The 18607-nt window shown below is 34.2% G+C and overlaps 3 protein-coding genes across 3 annotated transcripts; 1 reads left to right on the top strand and 2 right to left on the bottom strand.

Annotated features, from left to right (window-relative positions):
* Positions 1-1110: 1110 nt before the first annotated feature.
* LOC130640866 (protein FAM219A-like) lies at positions 1111-4295 on the bottom strand. The gene is made up of 7 exons (XM_057447449.1): positions 4148-4295; positions 3293-3353; positions 3147-3204; positions 3008-3067; positions 2722-2827; positions 2207-2259; positions 1111-1980 (listed from the first exon to the last, which is right to left on the bottom strand). Exons 1-7 carry the CDS (start codon positions 4214-4216, stop codon positions 1875-1877), a joined length of 513 nt encoding a protein of 170 aa, XP_057303432.1. The 5' UTR covers positions 4217-4295; the 3' UTR covers positions 1111-1874.
* Positions 4296-6987: 2692 nt separating this feature from the next.
* Positions 6988-12623, top strand: LOC130640851 (alpha-methylacyl-CoA racemase-like). The gene is made up of 5 exons (XM_057447427.1): positions 6988-7577; positions 10348-10440; positions 10710-10843; positions 11545-11731; positions 12178-12623. The coding sequence occupies exons 1-5, from the start codon at positions 7229-7231 to the stop codon at positions 12582-12584; spliced, it is 1170 nt and encodes a 389-aa protein (XP_057303410.1). The 5' UTR covers positions 6988-7228; the 3' UTR covers positions 12585-12623.
* Positions 12624-13301: 678 nt separating this feature from the next.
* LOC130640857 (uncharacterized) lies at positions 13302-17195 on the bottom strand. The gene is made up of 4 exons (XM_057447438.1): positions 16993-17195; positions 14873-15181; positions 14365-14517; positions 13302-13817 (listed from the first exon to the last, which is right to left on the bottom strand). The coding sequence occupies exons 2-4, from the start codon at positions 15093-15095 to the stop codon at positions 13627-13629; spliced, it is 567 nt and encodes a 188-aa protein (XP_057303421.1). The 5' UTR covers positions 15096-15181; positions 16993-17195; the 3' UTR covers positions 13302-13626.
* Between the last annotated feature and the right edge of the window lie 1412 nt (positions 17196-18607).

The following is an 18607-nucleotide window of genomic DNA, read 5'->3' as shown; positions in this document are numbered from 1 at the left end:
ATTTGCATCATTAACACCGTGCTTCTTGCCAAAAGGTAATATTAAAATGTCTACCCTCGACACCACGGATCTTTTCCCTGAGGACGAGGATGTTAAAACGTCTAAATGCTCGCCCAAACTTATTTTTATCACTTTCCGCAAGGCCAAGCTACGCTTAGCAGAACAGGTTTCGCGTAGCGTACTCCCGTAAGTTCCTTGTTGCGTTTATTTTTCGCCGTATCTTATGAAGCAAATATGTTGATTGGCATTTAAAATCTTCAACAACACGCCTTAATTTTCGTCGATTTAAAAATAAGGGGTAGTTTAAGGACTGTTCCAGGGTTCAGATCCAAGCTGCAAAAAAATTGTACAACCCCATAAGCACACCACAATCTTCCGACGCCAACCCAACATCAAAAGTAAAAAAGAGCCCTGTGGACGAGGTTGCAGGATACTGTTTCCTGCGTCTCTCACTTAAGACTGTCTATGACGAGGAGAAGATAATCTGCAATCGGGTTTAAGCTTTTGACACCAGGAGCATTTAACCCCAGCATTGCGTTACGGAGAATGAAACCTTTTCAGACAAAAGTAGACCTCAATTAGGTAATCGCACTTAAAATCGAAGGTGGCGCTTAGGAAGAAACTTTTATAACTGACAAAGCTAGTCCCTGCGAAATGCCGGAAATACGGAATAACTAACGAGATGCGAAAACATCATGAAAACAGTCATACTGACGTCAGCAAACAATAATCACAGCTAAGAGTTTGGATTTAACCAAAAAACATAAGGTCCTAATTCTTACGTCCGCCGTAGATATTGAGAAGTAAACTTTGGTAAGTTTAAATTGCGTAAATCAAATATAGAAATTTCTACTTGTGGGAACGGACCTGCGGTCATGTGCAAACATTTTTTCTTACTGATTGCAAACTTGCTTAAGCAAAAGATAGTCAACACCTAAATACACCGCAAATATGTTTTGGAAAAATGTTAAAAATATGCCACAAAAATTTATTCGCCATTTTTCGACTTACTAAAATTTCTACCTGTAAATATTTAGACGAAAAAAGTACTATCAGCAACTGAATGTTTTTGCTGAATCAGCAAAAATAATCCACAGTGATGACAAAAAGTTGAAAATTCTGATAAATTGTATTGCACAAAATAAACGACATTATTTACAAAATAATCTTAAAAATGTTAAAATACCTACAAAACAAAACAACGTAAATTTATTTCTGAAAACGCAGTAAAAAATCAGGCTACGTTGAAAGCATGTATAAACCTGGAATTTAGCATTTGTGAGCTTGTCGATCGACTTTTTATGAAAAAATAAAACCTAGTGAAGCGGGAATGTTCTTAATTTTAAAAAATACCATAAAATCTAAATTCGTTGACAGAAAGGACCAGTAAAAGCTGTGTTGTTACAAAGATATTTTGCAAAGACGTATTAAATATGTAAATTTTACAAGCCTATAACAAAGTGGCTACAGATCTAAAAATGTTTTAGGGTTTGTGGGCCGAACAAACATTAAAACGTCCATTCCGTATTTTGGATTTTATACATTTTAGAAGGAAAGGATGTTACGAAGATATTTTGTAAAGACGTATCAAATATGTAAAAAAGAATTTAGTGGGATTTAGCTGTGTTCATACTGTATAAAAATCTCGACTCAACACACACGCTTTTTTATGGTAAACACCTTTTTGGGGGATGGGTGGGGAGCAGCCTAATCCTGACCCACGTTTTATACCCTTAAAAAGTTTTTTCAGTACTCTCGCCATATTTTAGCAGTTGAAGTACCTATACTGTCAGCCTTCTTATATAAAAAAAGTTGCAGCCTTCTTTGTTATTTTGCTTAAACAGAAAAAACCCGACGAAACAAGCAGAGGAATGTTACTGTATACTACAGGAAGGCATGCTGTCACAAGAACACCACGTCGCGTCTGCGGATTTCGGTGGAATCAAGTCTAAATCTTCATCATCAGATAATTCATCCAGCCTAGAATAAAGAAATAGAGAGGTACAGAAAAAAAATTTTGTCTAATTTTTAAAGAAAACAAAATTAAAAATACCAGTTTAAAATTTCACGATTATGATTTTTCCAAGGCATGCAGAAATAAGAAATCTGCGATCACAAACGAGAATTATTACCAGTTTTCTTATGCAGTGAATGAATAATAACAAGCACTTCTTCGCAGTAATAAAGGATATTGCTAAAAAGTTACCTGAATCCATCTCGTAATAGTTGATCTGTACAATCGGATGAATAATCGGAAAGCTGGAATAGGGAAAATTATTCCAAATAAAAAAATCTTATGGTGAAGTCTACTAGACTCTACTAGAAAACCCAAGACACTCCTGATTTTTTTGGTATGCTCCTATGCTTTTTATGTCAGCATTTCTTCCAGAAATCTTCTGAAAAAAATTGATTTGCCCTTTGTCTCACACCGAAGCAAATGCTGTTTTCTCCTGGGCCTTTGGGTTTGAAAAGCTCGAAATAAAACTCTTTCTTGTTCCAAAAATGCTTCAGGATATTAAAAAAAACTATAGTCTGGAGTTATTTTAAGTTAGTATGTTTATTATCCACATAGAAAAGTAAAATATATATAGTAAATTTTTTGTCATTTTAACCTCTGTACAAATGCAGTCACTGCCCAAGTCTCTTTCTTTGATTAACATTATTTTTTTCGGACTGAAGCATGCTCCCCTTGACCCACCTAGATTGCTGTAATTAACATACCGCTTTTCCTTTACTAGGCTGTTTAAAAATAACAATCTCCTCCTCCTCATCCTCGTCATCATCATTATCATGCTCATTATTTTGTAAATTTATATCGTCAAAACCACTAGAAAGAAAATAATACAAAGTTAGCAATCTGAACCATTCAAGGAACTGTTCCTCTGATTTTAGTAAAAAATTAGCAAAGGTCTCCATACTACCTACCCTGCTTTAAGTATGTTAAAACTTCAAATAAAATTCTCTTTTCTCTTTTACCATAAAGTTTATATGAAAAAAAAACATATACCCATTCCGATTAGAAACCAGTGGCATCTGCTCATGCACTGAACGTATTTTTGTGTTATATCTAAAAAAAGATTTGCATGATATCAACTGAACAATCAAAAGCGATGGAGAGTTAAATACATTCAACACTAAAAACGTACGTATTTTTTGTAACTGGTGGTCCAGCCCTGACTTGTCTTGATTTCTGCAACTGTTTTTCTTAAAGAATGGAGAAAAAATATTGAGAACAATACCCTACTGATATCCTTCACAGACTATTATCTAAAATGTGGAAGTTAAAGTCTACCTAGTTTCAGTTGAAGTTCTGATGGGTTTCGTAACAGCGGAGCATTGTCTGAACCGTTACTCTAAATTTTAACAAAAATAAAAAAAAAAAAAAAACTTAAAAGTTGACAAAAGTTGGCCATGGCAGGCAACCTAGAAAGATAAAGAAGCAAAATTTCCCCCTTCATCCAAAAAACAAACACAAACTAATTATAAAATAATGTATCTGAAACTCATAGCCGCTATTGATTTAAACCATAACAATAACAATCTTGAAAACAATAAATACAAATGTTGGAAGGTTTATTCCACTTCGGAAATGCTTCTAAATTGTTCCGGTTACATCCTTGCGAAAGCTCAGATCATTATTTTAATATCAAAACATGCTTCAAGCAATGTAAGTAAATTTGATCATCATAGCTTAGAACACATTACAGGATTAATGCTCACACTTAAAGTCGCAAAAACAAGTATTTATGGCTGTATATATTTGTTCGATTTTCATCAATTTCCACATTGAAATACACAAAGATTAAAACTTTGCAGATTAAAAAAAAACACAAGAAACAGTCTGTGTGTGGATAGTAAGATGAAAAAAGAGAGTTAAATCCAAAATTTTATCAAAATAAAATATATAATATACCTAAGTTGTATATATGGTAACATTAACATATTAAAAAGAAAAAGAGAATCAACATAAGTTTAGAAAGTTAACACATGAAAACAAATTCATTAACAGGGCCATTTTAAGGGCCCTAACTAAATTCGCGTACCCAGTGCTGGTCACATTTCTTAAAAAAATTGTATCGCTGTAATATTTTTGGCTTCGACTAACAAATAATCAGGTTTAATTTCTAAAGATAATAAAAAAACTTACTAAGCCATTTTTAGAAGATCTTGTTGTAGTGGCTGTTGTCGTAGCAGTTAGTAAAGATGTCACACTCATTGAATAAATACTACATAGAGATTTTGTTTTGGTATCTGTAATATTCTAACCTAAAAATAAAAAAATGGTATGTTTTTAATAAAAAACAGGAAATTTTTTACAAATATTAGAGCCTAAAACTGTTAATTCCGAGGTTAGTAAGGACGTAATTGCCCACTCAGTCAACAAGCCAGACTAATTAAGAAATGTAACATAATTATACAAAAAGCTCCGGGGTCCCAGGGCAAAAACACAGATTTTATTTATGATTTTATGCCAATTTACACCCTATTTTTATGCTATTTTATGCTATTTACTTCCAATTTCATGCCATTTGTTATGAAAATTTAGCTGATTTTATGCCGATTTTGTGCCAATGCTTAATTTTTACTAATTTCTTACTAATTTCTCAGAGATTTGACAAATTTCTTACATAAACTGGATAACCCTTGGAAAACTGGGTACACATAAAAAGTGCTTTGAATTTTGACAGTCTATATTGTTACCACCAAGGTTCATTGCTAAACAATGCAATGTTTTTTAAACAAACCTAAATTATACGTTTTTAAAACGGTATAAAAATAACGATTTTTAAATACCGCTTAAATGACGTATTTTTAACGTTTTTAGTGTGACGTTATTAAAACGATATACGATTTAACGTTTTTGTAACGTCAATTTTTTATTGTTATCAAGACAAGGCTCTGTAAAAAGTTCATGGAGTTCATGGAGAAATTATATCCAAGGAGGTTTCCTTCCAAGTTCACTCGAACAAATAAACGCTTTTATAAGCAACACGGGCTCAAATCTGTCAAAAAAAAGCAATTCGTACGCAACATAATACCGAAACACCGAGCCTCAGGCAAAGTTTTGTGTTGTTTATAAAAAAGCGTGTGGTGCCCTGGGCGCTTATAAACAAAAACAACTAAAGTCGTTGTCTCTTTTCTTGATTATGTGTAAATACTTTTAAAAGAAAGGCTTTTATTAATTACACTATGAATTTACTGTAGGCCTCAAATAACCATTTTTCTAATCAAAGATTCCGATGCGGATAACAGCATATTCAAGATTTTTTAAAATATTTTATTTATCTAGATTTGTTGTTCGGTAGTGAGACATGGGCAGTGAAGCAGGAAGATCTTGACCGTTTAGAAAGGAATGATATGAGAATGGTTAGGTGGATGTGTAATGCCAGTCTGAGAGACAGAAAGAGTTCAGATGAGCTAAGAAGCAGGCTAAGTCTCTGTAGAATTAAAGATGTTATCCAGATAAGAAGATTGAATTGGCTGGGGCACTTGGAAAGAATGGAGGAGGATAATTGGGTAAGAAAGTGTAGAGACTTGATAGTTCCTGGGGCAAAGCCCAGAGGCAGACCGAGAAAGACTTGGCAGGAGGTTATAAGGACAGACTTGATAGAGAGGAAGTTGAGTTTAGATCTAACACAGTCTAGATCAGATTGGAAGAGGGTCATTAATATACCCCGTCCAACCCATGCTAGCATGGAAAACGGACGTTAAGCCGAGAATGATGAATGATGATGATGATGATTTGTATTTTACAGATTTTATTTATAACAACATAGCATGTGTATTCAGGTTAACTACTTTGTTAGATGTTCTTACATATTTTGTTAAAAAAAAGTTCAATAAGTTTGAAACTAGAAAGAAAAACTGAAAAAAAATAAACACATAATCAAGTAGTAGTCACATCATCATCATCATTCTCGGTTTTCCATGCTAGCATGGGTTGGATGGGGTATATTAATGACCCTCTTCCAATCTGATCTAGACTGTTTTAGATCTAATAGACCCTGATACTAATTCATTGATATTTAAGTTTTTTATTTATATTTTTTGTAATGTGTTCCATAATCATCTTCTTGAATCACCAGAGTAATGTTACTTGAGCGTTACAAATAAAACGTTATTTGAACGTCCTGAAAAAAGTAGTTATTGAATGTGCAAACGGGATGTCCTGAAAAACTGGTTATTAAATGTGCAAACGGTACGTTATTTGATCGTTAATTGAATGATCAAAATGACGTTTTTTGAACGTTAAAAAAAACGTTCTGGGACTGCGTTGTATTCATGAAAAATTTTGGGCTGCAGCCAAAAGTCTGTGAAATTATTATCTGGTAGTCTGGGATAAGGTTTCTGATATGGAAACATTTTCCATATAATGAAACTCTCTCCAAAAAAAGAAACAGTTTCCGAATTCGGGATCCAGATTTTATGTTGTTGTTTTTGTAAAATAGAAATTGTTTCTGACTTTGGCAACTGTTTTTTGGTTTGGCTGGGGGTAAAATAGCTTAAGACGGGCAAATTTGATTAGAACTCTAGTAGTAAAAGAACCCCTTAAGCACACCGTCACTTCCAAATAATATTTTTAAGTTTATTGGTAGGGCTTTCTATTGGCCAGAAGATTATAGTACAAAAACCAAAATTAGCATGAAGAAAATGGAAAACTGAAATTGGTTTCTGTATTCAGAAACTATATATTTCTTATTTTTATACAAAAAAGGTTTCAGGATATGGAAACTGTTTCTTAATCTGTGTAGCTACCTATCCCAAAAACTGTCTGAGAGTAGACGTCCAAAAGCCTTTCTACAAAAGAAATAATTTATAATCGGGACACAAGATGATGACAGGCACGAATCTCGAAGTATATAAAAAAGAATAATATTTTCATTGGAAAGCTTTAAGCTGAGAGTCTAGCATGTAAGAATTTTTATTATCACACATAAAGTTTAGCACTGGCTGGCTAGCTAGGGCTACAACCGCAAGGCAAGACAGAATAAAAAAGCTAAGCTAGCTGTTTCCAATGTACCTATTAAAAAAAAGAGTATATACTGTACACCTTGTTTCCAGAGTAAAAGTGAAAGAAAGAAAAGGCAATAAGATAAGAAGGGGACTTGTGACTTCCCATCCTCGGGTCGAATGCGCTGGTTGCCTTATGTTATTATTGCACAAAATTTAAACGTGGAACTTTCTTTTAGAAGAAATCCGTGTTTCTAACACACGGGGTTATAAAACAATGGCGACATCCCTGGCGAAGAATCTACCCTTATCAGGAATAAGGGTTTTAGAGTTTGCCGGGTTAGCCCCTGCCCCTTTTGCTGGTATGATCCTTGCAGACTTCGGAGCAAATGTTTTCAGAGTCGATAGGGCAGGAGAAACCTCAACTTTAGACAGTTTGTCTCGAGGTAAACGATCAATATCACTTAACCTAAAGTCAAAAAAAGGAGTGGATGTTATTAGGCGTTTATCTAGCAACACTGACATACTGTTAGAACCGTACCGTCCAGGAGTTATGGAGAAATTTGGACTAGGTCCAGAAGCACTTTGTGGAGTCAATGAACGACTTGTCTATACTAGGTTAAATGGTAAGTAAAATCTTTTGACTAGCTAGCTATATCTTTGTAACAAATTATTGTGTATGGCTGTGTAAACAGAGGCCTATCCCCACCAACATTTGGTGATTATATAGTGACTTTTTAGCTAAAGTTAAACTAGCTTAAAATATTGATGCCACTTGGATGTCTGGTAAACAATGCAGCATACCGGAATGATCCAAAGAAGTGCCCTGAGTGCTTATTAAATTTTTAGATTTTTTGCATGGGCGCTTAATCTAGGGATGGGGGGCGCTTAAAAAATGCTGTGTGCGTATAAATTTTCCAATTAATTTTCTACACATTAAAGGCAATGGTAATTTTCAATTTTTTTCCTGAAAAAAAAAACAGAACAAAAGACATAAGAAAGTAAAGTTTAGTCTTTTTAGGGTTCTCAAATATAAGAAAGTAAAATTTTCAAAATAAGTGCCCAGTTTCTCATTGTAGTTTTCGATTAAGCGCCCCCTTTTATCAGGTGGGTGCTTATTCGAGGGGGGCGCTTAATAAGTGCTGGGCGCTTATTGCACTTTGAGCAAATTGTTTTTTGCCTAAAAGTATCCTAAAGTCATAATAAAGTTTAAGCTAAAAATAAGTGTCAATTATACCAATTCTTAGGTTTAACTTGTGACAGCATGTAGTTTAGACATGTAAAAAATCTTTTAGGGATAGTAATATGCACATATGTATTTGAGGTAAATAATCTGAAAGCATTTTTGCGAACCTTATGTGAATTTGGACTTTTTCGCTTGCAATTCAAGATATTAACAAGATTAAAATACCACGAAAAATGCTGACAAAATGACAAAAAATTACGTATATTGGAATAAATTTTCGCTAGAATTAAATTATCAGTTCCATCATTCGCCTTCCATCTATATATTCCATAAATAGTCGTAAACTTACGTACTACAATTAAAACATGCAAATTTATATATAATAGTATTTTGTCATTTATAAATATTTTGAAATTTTCCATTGTCACTAAATTCTAAATAAAGTAAATGAAAGCTAAAAAAATTTAAAAATTTTATTTGTGAAATCACAAAATTAAAGTCTTGCTTAAATTTATTTTATTAAAGTTATTGCGCATATGCAGACAGTGTGAACCCACAATTTTGTTTTTAGAACCCCTCACCTTTTTTTTACAATGGAGCCTTTGTGTCCCCAATATAAAAAAAGGAAAATGATGCTGAAAACGAGATTGCACCCAATTTAGGTGCAACCTCGTTTGCAAGGTTTTTCATTGACATTTTTCTTAAAAATAATTAAAACAATAGAGCTTGTATATAGTATTGTTTTAAAATCATTCTTTGAGCCCCTTCCACGACCAGACTTTTTGATAAAATAAAGGATGTTCATACATCGGTCACCTCTAATGCAACGGCCACTAAGCTGGATCCCCCAAAGTGGCCGCTATTAGAGGTTCCACTGTACACAAAATCAGTCGCGCATCGTTGCCAACTTTTCTTTGCAGAGAAAAAAAATTATATTGTTCTAATCACTATATCCAACGAAAACTTTTCCTCCATATTGTACATCATATTTTTTTAGTCTTTTTGATTTGCAAGGTTGCCCTTTTTTGCGCTTATGATATGATATTCTGGTGATATGAGGCAGCTCCAAAAATTACATTATTTGTACAAATTTGGCGACATTGACAATTTTTTAAAATAAATAAAATCGCCAAATTACGTTCACGCCAGTAATTATCTTTATTTTCTATCGCCAAACTAAATCAACGCAAAAATTATTTTTACTGGGATGCGTCGCCAAATTAAATTCAAAAGCATTTTTACGTTTTACTTCTAATTTTCATTTATAAACTTCGAGAGCGTATATACAAGAAATAACAAAACAAAACAAATCAGCTTCACCAAATAAAACCCATACGAAATTTAGAGTATTTTCTGTCCACGCCAAATTTACTAAAAAAAAGTTATTTTTCCTCGTCGCCAACTTAAATCCTCATTAAAATTTGTAGGCAAGTGTAGAAGAGCTCTGGGACGAGGTTGTTTGATTTAATCATTTATTGCTACAATTATTTTCTTTGTCAACAGATGAAATTTTTTATTAGGAGTAGCAAAAATAATTAAAGTAATCCCATTTCGTTTGTTTGCAGTCAATACAGGTAATAAAGTAGTCAGTCAGGAAAGTTATTCATCGGGAATTTTTTTTCTTCGAGAAAACTTCTGAAATTCTGAAAAAGCTTGATCGCGAAAGTTTACTCCTGTAAAAATGCCTTAAATTGTGAAGATAGGCCTTTAGCCGTCCGGCTCACGTGTATTAACTAAATTATTGTTTTACAGTGTAACACTACAGAACGTAAACGTTATACGTAAACATTAAAAGTTGACATTATTATAACGACACAACAGAAACTAAAATATCGATTAACAGTTTAATTTTCTCGGATAATAGCCAACCCATTTGTAATCAGCACGTCGTCGTCGCAGATACTACGGACAGAAAATATTCCGGAACCACGTAAACATAAAATTGCCGAACACACCAAACTAAACGAAATTTTGCGTTTCAGCCACGCTACAACTCTTCCCTTTGTTTTATTTCTTTTTCTGCGAACATCAACATATATGATGCCTCTGTTATAAGATCTTTTTTTCTCTTTTTCTTGAGAAGCAAATAATGATGACATTGTTTGGCGTCGATAACTTGCAGCGATTGGATTAAAAATCCTTACATCTAAAAATCCTCGTTGTCAGGCCATTCGCGAAAGTTATTTTTATGAAATTTATTTTATATTTAGGTTTCGGTTCAAAAGGATCACATTCAAACAGAGCTGGGCATGATATAAATTTTCTTGCGATGTCCGGTGTCTTATCAATGCTAGGGAGAAAAGGTAGTTTTATTGTTTGATTTGTTTACTCAAGGAGGTTTAAATGGACATCGCTTAGATGCCCCACCTTCTCTTTCTAAACCTCCTTGCTATACCTAATATGCTTACTATGAAATACTTAAGTATTTGCGAGTCAGGTAAAGAGTAAACACATCAGAATGAGTCTGATGATGTTGATCCAAAAACGATTGTTTTTGTAGTTACTTGCGCATTAAGAAAATAAATCCTTTTTATTTTCTTGTTACTATAGAAACTAGCTCACATTTGTGTAGGTATGAATCCTTTTCCGCCGATCAATCTGCTTGGAGATTTTGCAGGTGGTAGTATGGTAGCCGTACTTGGTATTTTGCTTGCCTTATTCGAAAGAACTTTATCGGGTAAAGGTCAAGTCGTTGAAGCGTCTATTGTAAGTTTTCTAAGCTATCATTTTCGGCGTTATGTAGTTATCACAGGCGCTTGTTTTTGATAAGTGTGACTGTATTTAAATGTCATTGCTCGTAGCTACGCTTTTTTGTATTGTTATAGCGAATTATTGTATAGAAACTCTGTGTGAACCAAAAATGGTAAGAGCGACTATTAACGGGCGATATTCCGTTGATTTCTCCGACGGGTGAATACTTACGGCTATTGTTACAATTACATTCGATGCGTTATCAAAGTGTTTGTGCATGTCCAAATGTGACAGGAGTCATCTATATTAAAATACCAGTATACGTCTATCTGTCTGTCTGTCTGTCTGTCTGTCTGTCTGTCTGTCTGTCTGTCTGTCTTTCTGTCTGTCTGTCTGTCTGTCTGTCTGTCTGTCTGTCTGTCTGTCTGTCTGTCTGTCTGTCTGTCTTTCTGTCTGTCTGTCTGTCTGTCTGTCTGTCTGTCTGTCTGTCTGTCTGTCTGTCTGTCTGTCTGTCTTTCTGTCTGTCTGTCTGTCTGTCGCGCAAAATGGTAGCTTAGCTGCGCGAGAAGCGATACGCATGCAATGCTGTATAAAAAGGACGGGCGAACCCGTGGATTTTTCCACGGGCTAACGACTAGTAGTTTTGTAATGGTGTTCCTTATTCTCCTCCGTAATTGCTTTTTAAGTGACCATTACCATTTTTTGTTCCACATTAGACAGAGGGAGCTGCTTATGTTTCCTCATTCTTGCAACGTTCTCAAGATATTGGCATTTGGTTTGGAGATCGTGGTGAAAACGTACTCGATAGCGGTGCGCCTTTTTACGAGACGTACGAAACGAAAGATGGAAGATACATGGCTGTGGGTGCAATCGAGACTAAGTTCTATCAACAGTTTGTAAAAGGTAAAAGACTTTATTTGAATAACACCAAAAAAGTATTTTGGGCATGAAAACCGAAAGAAGAAAAAAAAAGACTAATGATCACGTTTTGTTTGGTTAGGAGTTTTTAGCGAACTATTCCCCCGCGAAAAAGTAGGTACCGCATTTACTTTTCAGCGAAGCTTATTTCTTCAAGCAATATCAAAACAAACGAAACTATGCATTCTCAGATCTATTTTGCCAGCGAGTTTGCCGTCTGATTCGCTTCGAGAAAATCTGATTTTTGGATATGAAAGGAGTCAGAAGTTAGTTGTGCGGGAAGTTTTTTTTGTTCCCAGGTTCTGTAGACTGTTGTCTATAGGTGGGAACCTAAACAAGGGTTTCAAAGAAATGCGAAAACCAACAGGTCCTAGGAAAGAAGTTGCTGCTTACATAATTTGAAATGATGTTTTTTTTATAATTCGTCTCAGGATTGGAAATGGATGACATTCTTGCCGACCAATTTAATCTCGAACAGTGGCCAAGCATGAAGCAGTTAATTGCGAAGCGATTTAAAACAAAAACTCAAGCTGAATGGGTGGCCATCTTTGAAAACGTTGATGCTTGTGTTACACCGGTACTAACCTTGGACGAAGCTCATATACATCAACACAACGTAGAAAACAAAACTTATATGAAAAATTTAAAGGGTGGTTTTGAGCCATGTCCTGCTCCGATGCTTTCGAGAACGCCTGGGATATCGAAGCATCGTCGAGATCCATGTATGGGTGAACATACAGTGGAAATATTGACAGAGGAGGGTTTTAGTGCTACTGAGATTGATGACTTGTTAGCAGGGAGTCATGCGGAACAGTACATCCCAAAATCTTCTCTGTAGCCTCTTTATTTTTTTAAATAACGATTTGTTTAACCTTGATCCCTGGCCCTGTTGTCTCTCTTTCTCTATTTGTGCGCCAATATTTAAGTACATTCTCAAAAAAAAAGAGAACAATTAAAAATATTTATTGATTTTGCCAACATAGAGTTTATTATTGACACAATGGTGCATTTAGTTGGTTTTGTATTTGAACGAAAAAGTCCTTGAAAGTGTGACCAGAAAAATGTGGAAAATTCAGAGTTTTAAAACTGGGTGAAAAGTTGAATTTAGTCATTTTTTCAAAAAGTCGGCGAATTTTGTTGTATAAAATTCAATTGTTTAATCTCGCAGCACAAAATAAATCGCCTTTTAAAAATATTATTTTCGTAATAAAGGCGGGTAAAAATTGATCGAATCTATTGACGTCGAGATGCGAAAGTAGAAGTACTTCCTACTTTCTCTCGATGTATTTAACCAATTTTGTTAAAGTGGAAACCAGCCTTAACACATTTCACATGATCATATTCCTTTCTCCTAGGAATTTAATAAAACCTCGTGCCCAGGACATCTTGCATCTTAACATTCAGGAAGGCGATACAAAGATACAGGATGCCTTTGGGACGAGGTTGGATTGGATGCTGTAAACATCGTTTTGTTTAGTGCGCCCACAAACCAAGAAAAGCGCGTGTTTATTAAAACAATGTAGATAATGTCGGAGTTTTTCTATGAATTTCTAAGTGTGTTTATATATATATTTTTATAGAAGAGTACTACATGATTTTAACGGTACGCATAAACATGTAAGTTAAGATACAGAATAGAAAAATATATATTTAATATAGCACAATTATTTGTTTTGAAAAATCTTATACTAAAAAAAAGTCATGTAAAAACTGTCCAAAATACAATTGTCAGATCACTTTTCGTTTTTGATTTCCATTCGACGACTTCTCAAGCTCGTGGGTCAAAAGACAGTAGGCGTTTATTTACTACCAAGCGTGAATAAAAACCGGAATTTTGTTTTTTTATCTGGATCGTTACGATGTCAACACGTTGAGAAATGCTACCATGCATGCATTCGATCAATAGGCATATATGTTTTGATGCATAGTTGGCAGAACAAGAGAACATAACCTATCATTTGCAGACCAGTTCCCGCCAAAGCAACCATATACGACCAACCGCGTTCTCCTTCTTGCAAAAGTTTTTTAAATTCAAGCTCTGAATACAGCATGGCGTCCACGGAAGAAATAACTAAAACAAAAAATGTAAATTAGCCAATCAAAATCCGTATAACTAAAACAAAAATATAAATTAGCCAATCAGGATCCGTGTTTATGTACTTTCCGATTAACTCGGCTTATAACTATCAAGCTCTAATTTCGCCCCTTGATTTAAAAAACTCGAAGTCCTGGGGAAAAGGATCTGATTTCAACAAAACGGTTTTGTGTTGTTGTGTCCTACAAAAAATAGAGTTGGCAGAACTAGGTGTGTTGACTGTACTGTACTATATTGGCTAAAATTTTATTTTGCAACAGGTTTTCTTCTTTTCCAGATTTATTTAACAATTATTAGGTGTTATCCCGATTTAAATGAAACATAAAAGCCCTGGCGACGAGGTAGCTATATTTATTTATTAATTAGTTATTAATTAAAAATATTTATAAAAACGACAGCAAAATATTATTTTTACAAATATTTTTACCAAATATTCGCGCCGAAGTTTATTCTCATTCCCAGGCTTCCTTTCCTAAATTCGTTTTTACAGACTTTTAAGAAATGAGACTGCACTCAAACATACCTGCTATTATACCAAGTACAGCATTCCATTTTACACACCTTTGCCATAAATGCAGGCTTTTTTTGCAACAACAGACCATACCAAACGAAATATCGACGGTAAGAAGAGTGAAGAATATGGACAATAGCAAACACAGAATGATGGGATCACCTCCTAAATAGACACACAACAAAAGAACATCAGGATAATTTCTGATCGTTGCTGAAGAATTGGATACCAAAATACATTTTTTACGAAACAAATCTTATTTGACCTTGAAATAGTTAGCAATATTAATATTCCCGCCCATTAGCTCTTAAAAATATGCCATCAACCTTGCAAAATGGTTTCCAGCGCCTGTTGCCTCCCGTCCTCCTGGCAAGGCAACAGGCGCTACAAACGGATACAAAATTTCTCCTAATTCGAAAAGTACCCATTCCCAGGTCCTTCTTACCTTACTTAGAGTTCTTATTAACGGGCTATCAACATAATAAAAGCAAAATAGCATGGTAACGAGACTAAAAAATACCTCTTTCGTCTTTAAAAGATAAGATGTTTTTCCTATTACTGCAGTTTGTGGTGTCATGCATTTCAACACAAGTTTTCCATAACCCCAACGTTGTTTTCTTGTCCGCTGTGTTTGATAACCACCAAACATTACTAGCTAAGGAGGTCGCGAAACATGCCAGACATAAAAACAAAAAAATAGCTTCCGCAATTACAAGTTTAATAGCTGTGGTAATCATAACCATGTTTTCTTCTTCTTTTCTCTTCTTCTTCTTCTTGTTTTTCTCTCTCTCTCTCTCTCTTCCTTCTGATTAACTTTTAAATTCTTTGTCTGTGAAAATTTATAAAAAGAAATGGACATCTGTTTAGATAACTTTTTTCTTTTAAAAAAAAATTGTGTTACTATGGTAATTCGAAGTCTTTTAGCTATTTTTCTCCTTATTTTCAAAAGTGGATTTTGTAATTTGTTTAGAGGAGGAGTAAAGAGCACCTGGAATTTTCATTAGAACTATAGAGTCAATCCAAGTGTTTAGATATTCAATAACCCACTTGTACAGCAACCTTCTTCCCAGGATCCTCTATCTTATTTCGTTTAACAGACGTAACGTCGTATCGATAAAAAGGAAGGAACCCTGGGAAACTCTCGTCTTGACATCCTGAGCATTTCAAATGCCTATAAACGAACTTTTAGGGCCGTAGCTGACAGCCAAAATATTTTGGGGGTAAAAGATTTAGTAAAAAAGGAATTCTCTTCACAAGACTTTTCCATACTTAACTAAATTAGAGAAAAGCAACATTATGGTCAAACGTTCCTAAAACATTATACAATCCAAGCCACATGATAAATTCTAGTCAGATAATTTTTCCCCCAGATGTGATATCATTGCGGCAAAAAAATGGATAAAAATACTTCGAAGTATTTTCTCAGTTCTTCTTTACTACAAATAATATTGACATTACTACCATTCACCTTAACAGTTATTAACACTGGAAATTTCTTTCCACCATACTTTTAAGTTTCCTTTACAAATATAGCAACTGATTTCACAATATGTGGTCGAACGCATTTTACATACACCGCACATACAAACTTTATAGCAGCGCTTGCTGCGAACTAAAGCCGAAATACAAAAATCTTGCAATGTATTACAATTAAAATATATCTATACACTTTGTAAAAATATGGAGTAATCCACTAAAAACTAACAGTATACAATCACAACTTTCCTTGGTTACACTACTTTTCATAAAATTCAAGAAGAAAACAACAAGGAAGATTTAACGATGAAACGTCCACTTCACAGAAGGTTATAAACTTCTCTTTGATGAGGTCATTTAAAAATTTTTATTTATCATATAAATTGTCTTATCGAATTGTGTTGTTATATCCCAATCTCATGTCTCTGGAGGTTAAGATAAGACATATTTTATAATAGACAAGTGCTTTTAGATAATCTCAAAATTGTTTGTTTATAAAAAAAAAATTAAGTTAATAACCTTAAACAATGCATGTCTCCTTCCATTTTTTATACATTTTGTTGAACGTCAATAGAAACAGTTATTAAAAAAGCTCGTCGGGTGAGTGTTACACTTTTAATAATGGTTTCTAGCCAAAACAATTTTACTTTCGCCATAGTCATACGTATGCTTCCGTCAAATACCAAGAACACCAGATGGCTTATTTAAACCTCGTTCCCAGGGCATTTTGCCTTGTTGATGAAGTTGATAGCGGGTAATAACGGCTCAGGGGCCACAAGACCCTGGGGACGAGACTGGTTTATTTCTGCCACTTTATGTTTTACATTGCTTTTTAAATTAATGTGAACTCACAGAGTTGGCTAGGACGCCGTAGAATCTGTGAGTTTCAAGAGTTAGCTAGAACGCCGTAAAATCTGTGAATTAAAAAGTCGGCTAGCACGTTCACACTCTTTCTTAGGAATAAAAACAAATTATAAGAATAAAAGACTGAGATTTTGCAGAAAAACAAAAACAAAATAAGAACAGCTTCAGGTTTCATCTTTTAAAATTAAGAACAAAGAGAGTCTGAATTTTTCTATAAAATAAGAACAATCTATTTCAATTCTTTTTGACTCGATGCTTCATGAAAACAAATATAGAGATATAAAAAAAAATAACACTCACTTTTTCATTTAAACACATCAATTTCAGGACTTTTTGATTCTCGTCAGCATTGCGTTAAAATCGAGAGACATAACAAAAGTGGTTAATATAGTAACCCAAGTGTTTAAATTAAAATTTGCAAACAAAAATATAAATATATTCAACTACGGTGAAAAGATTCTTAAATTCTATCAAGCTGTTATCCAATTCATTTCTAACATATCCTGCGTTTCATTAAATAAATATATATATATTAGCTTACAAACAAAACAGTTAAACAAACTCAACTTTGTTTCCAGGGCTTGGACGGAACTCGAATATCAGAAAAAATATAATTACTAGGTATTGTATAGAAAAGATGTGGTATACTTATCAATTTTATATATATATAAGCAACTTTCATTGCAACAATATTATACCCCTGCGTTTCTCCCCTAAAGTTGTAAAGGGTAGTGCAAAGAAATAATAATATATAAGAGTAGTTGTATCTCGTGGAAAAAACACGGGTTTGCTGTAGTACATATTCCGGTCCTGAGATTATCGATATCGTACATAGCCAGGTAATCGGTATTTCGGTATTCCTGGGTAGCTGACGAGGTTGGTTTTTATCCTGGCATATATACCCTTAAGAGAAGAAATTGTTGCGCAACAAAAGATTGCGGGAAAAAAGATTGCAAATTTGGCCCAAATTCGCAATCTTTTCTTCCGCAATTTCTAGAAAAATTACGCAATTCGCAATTATTTTTCTGTCATTCCTAGGAAAGAGGTAAAATCTTCAATCTAATTTTGTCCATTCCCAAGAAAAAGAAGAGCTACTTCTGCTGTTGTTTTGCTATAAGGTTTACAGAGGAATTCTCTCAACTACTTGCATCAAAAGAAACTTTCAAAGAAACAAAAATTATAAAGCGATTTCGTGAAAAAATTAATGGATCATTGCTTTAGTTCTTAATTTTAAATACCGCAATTTCTTGACAAAATATCATATTCACAATCTTTAATTTCGCAATTTACGATTTTTTCGACCATGAATTCGCAGCCTTTTCTTGCGCAAACTTTTCTTCCCTTAAGAAACTGCAATAAAACATAAGGCAATATGCAGATGTCATACCTTGATCTAAAGTATCAACCGCTGGACAAACAATTAACTAGACCTAAAGAATTCTGGAAAGAGGAAGGGGTTTTATCATTTCCGTAACCATATCTGAATATTTTTAGCTAAAAAAAACATGAAACAACCGAAGGCACAGGCGAGAAGTTTACACAGTTATATAAAAACATTGTACCATTTTAATTACAATTTTTTTTCTTTTTTGGAACGTTGTTTTACCGGTGGTAAATATTTTCCTAACTTTTCAGAATACTAGAGTGTTGTTTCTTGTCACCATCGTCCCAGTTTGAATTTTCTTAAGTGTTAAAAACCGCTGCGTTATGAAACTGACAGTTATTTCAGCAATCAGCACTGTTCACAAAATAGGTGTAGAAGGGGACTGAAACCAGAGATGGAAAGGGGACTGGAAATAAAGAAGCGACTAAAGCAGTCGGCACTGCTCCTAAAATAGACGGAGAAGAGGACTGGAACCAAAGATGAAAAGGAGACTGATAACAAGGATGTCTTTATAGGATAACAATAAACACA

This window comes from Hydractinia symbiolongicarpus, chromosome 1 (genome assembly GCF_029227915.1).
Source record: "Hydractinia symbiolongicarpus strain clone_291-10 chromosome 1, HSymV2.1, whole genome shotgun sequence".
Classification (NCBI taxonomy): domain Eukaryota; kingdom Metazoa; phylum Cnidaria; class Hydrozoa; order Anthoathecata; family Hydractiniidae; genus Hydractinia; species Hydractinia symbiolongicarpus.
Note: the sequence above shows the minus strand (reverse complement) of the source record. Positions and strands in the feature narration are given on the sequence as shown.

Bases quoted from the DNA above. Each gene is read 5' to 3' on its own strand.
- LOC130640866 (XM_057447449.1), bottom strand. From the start codon at position 4,216: ATGAGTGTGACATCTTTACTAACTGCTACGACAACAGCCACTACAACA. The intron at 2,828-3,007 runs GTATATGTTTTT...TTTTCTTTCTAG, and splicing joins CTGGTTTCTAATCGGAATGG to TGGTTTTGACGATATAAATT. The intron at 2,260-2,721 runs GTATGTTAATTA...TCCCTATTCCAG, and splicing joins AGCCTAGTAAAGGAAAAGCG to CTTTCCGATTATTCATCCGA.
- LOC130640851 (XM_057447427.1), top strand. From the start codon at position 7,229: ATGGCGACATCCCTGGCGAAGAATCTACCCTTATCAGGAATAAGGGTT. The intron at 10,441-10,709 runs GTAGTTTTATTG...ACATTTGTGTAG, and splicing joins ATCAATGCTAGGGAGAAAAG to GTATGAATCCTTTTCCGCCG. The intron at 10,844-11,544 runs GTAAGTTTTCTA...GTTCCACATTAG, and splicing joins AAGTCGTTGAAGCGTCTATT to ACAGAGGGAGCTGCTTATGT.
- LOC130640857 (XM_057447438.1), bottom strand. From the start codon at position 15,095: ATGGTTATGATTACCACAGCTATTAAACTTGTAATTGCGGAAGCTATT. The intron at 14,518-14,872 runs GTATTTTTTAGT...GTGTCTATTTAG, and splicing joins ATCTTTTAAAGACGAAAGAG to GAGGTGATCCCATCATTCTG. The intron at 13,818-14,364 runs GTATGTTTGAGT...TTTTTGTTTTAG, and splicing joins TGTACTTGGTATAATAGCAG to TTATTTCTTCCGTGGACGCC.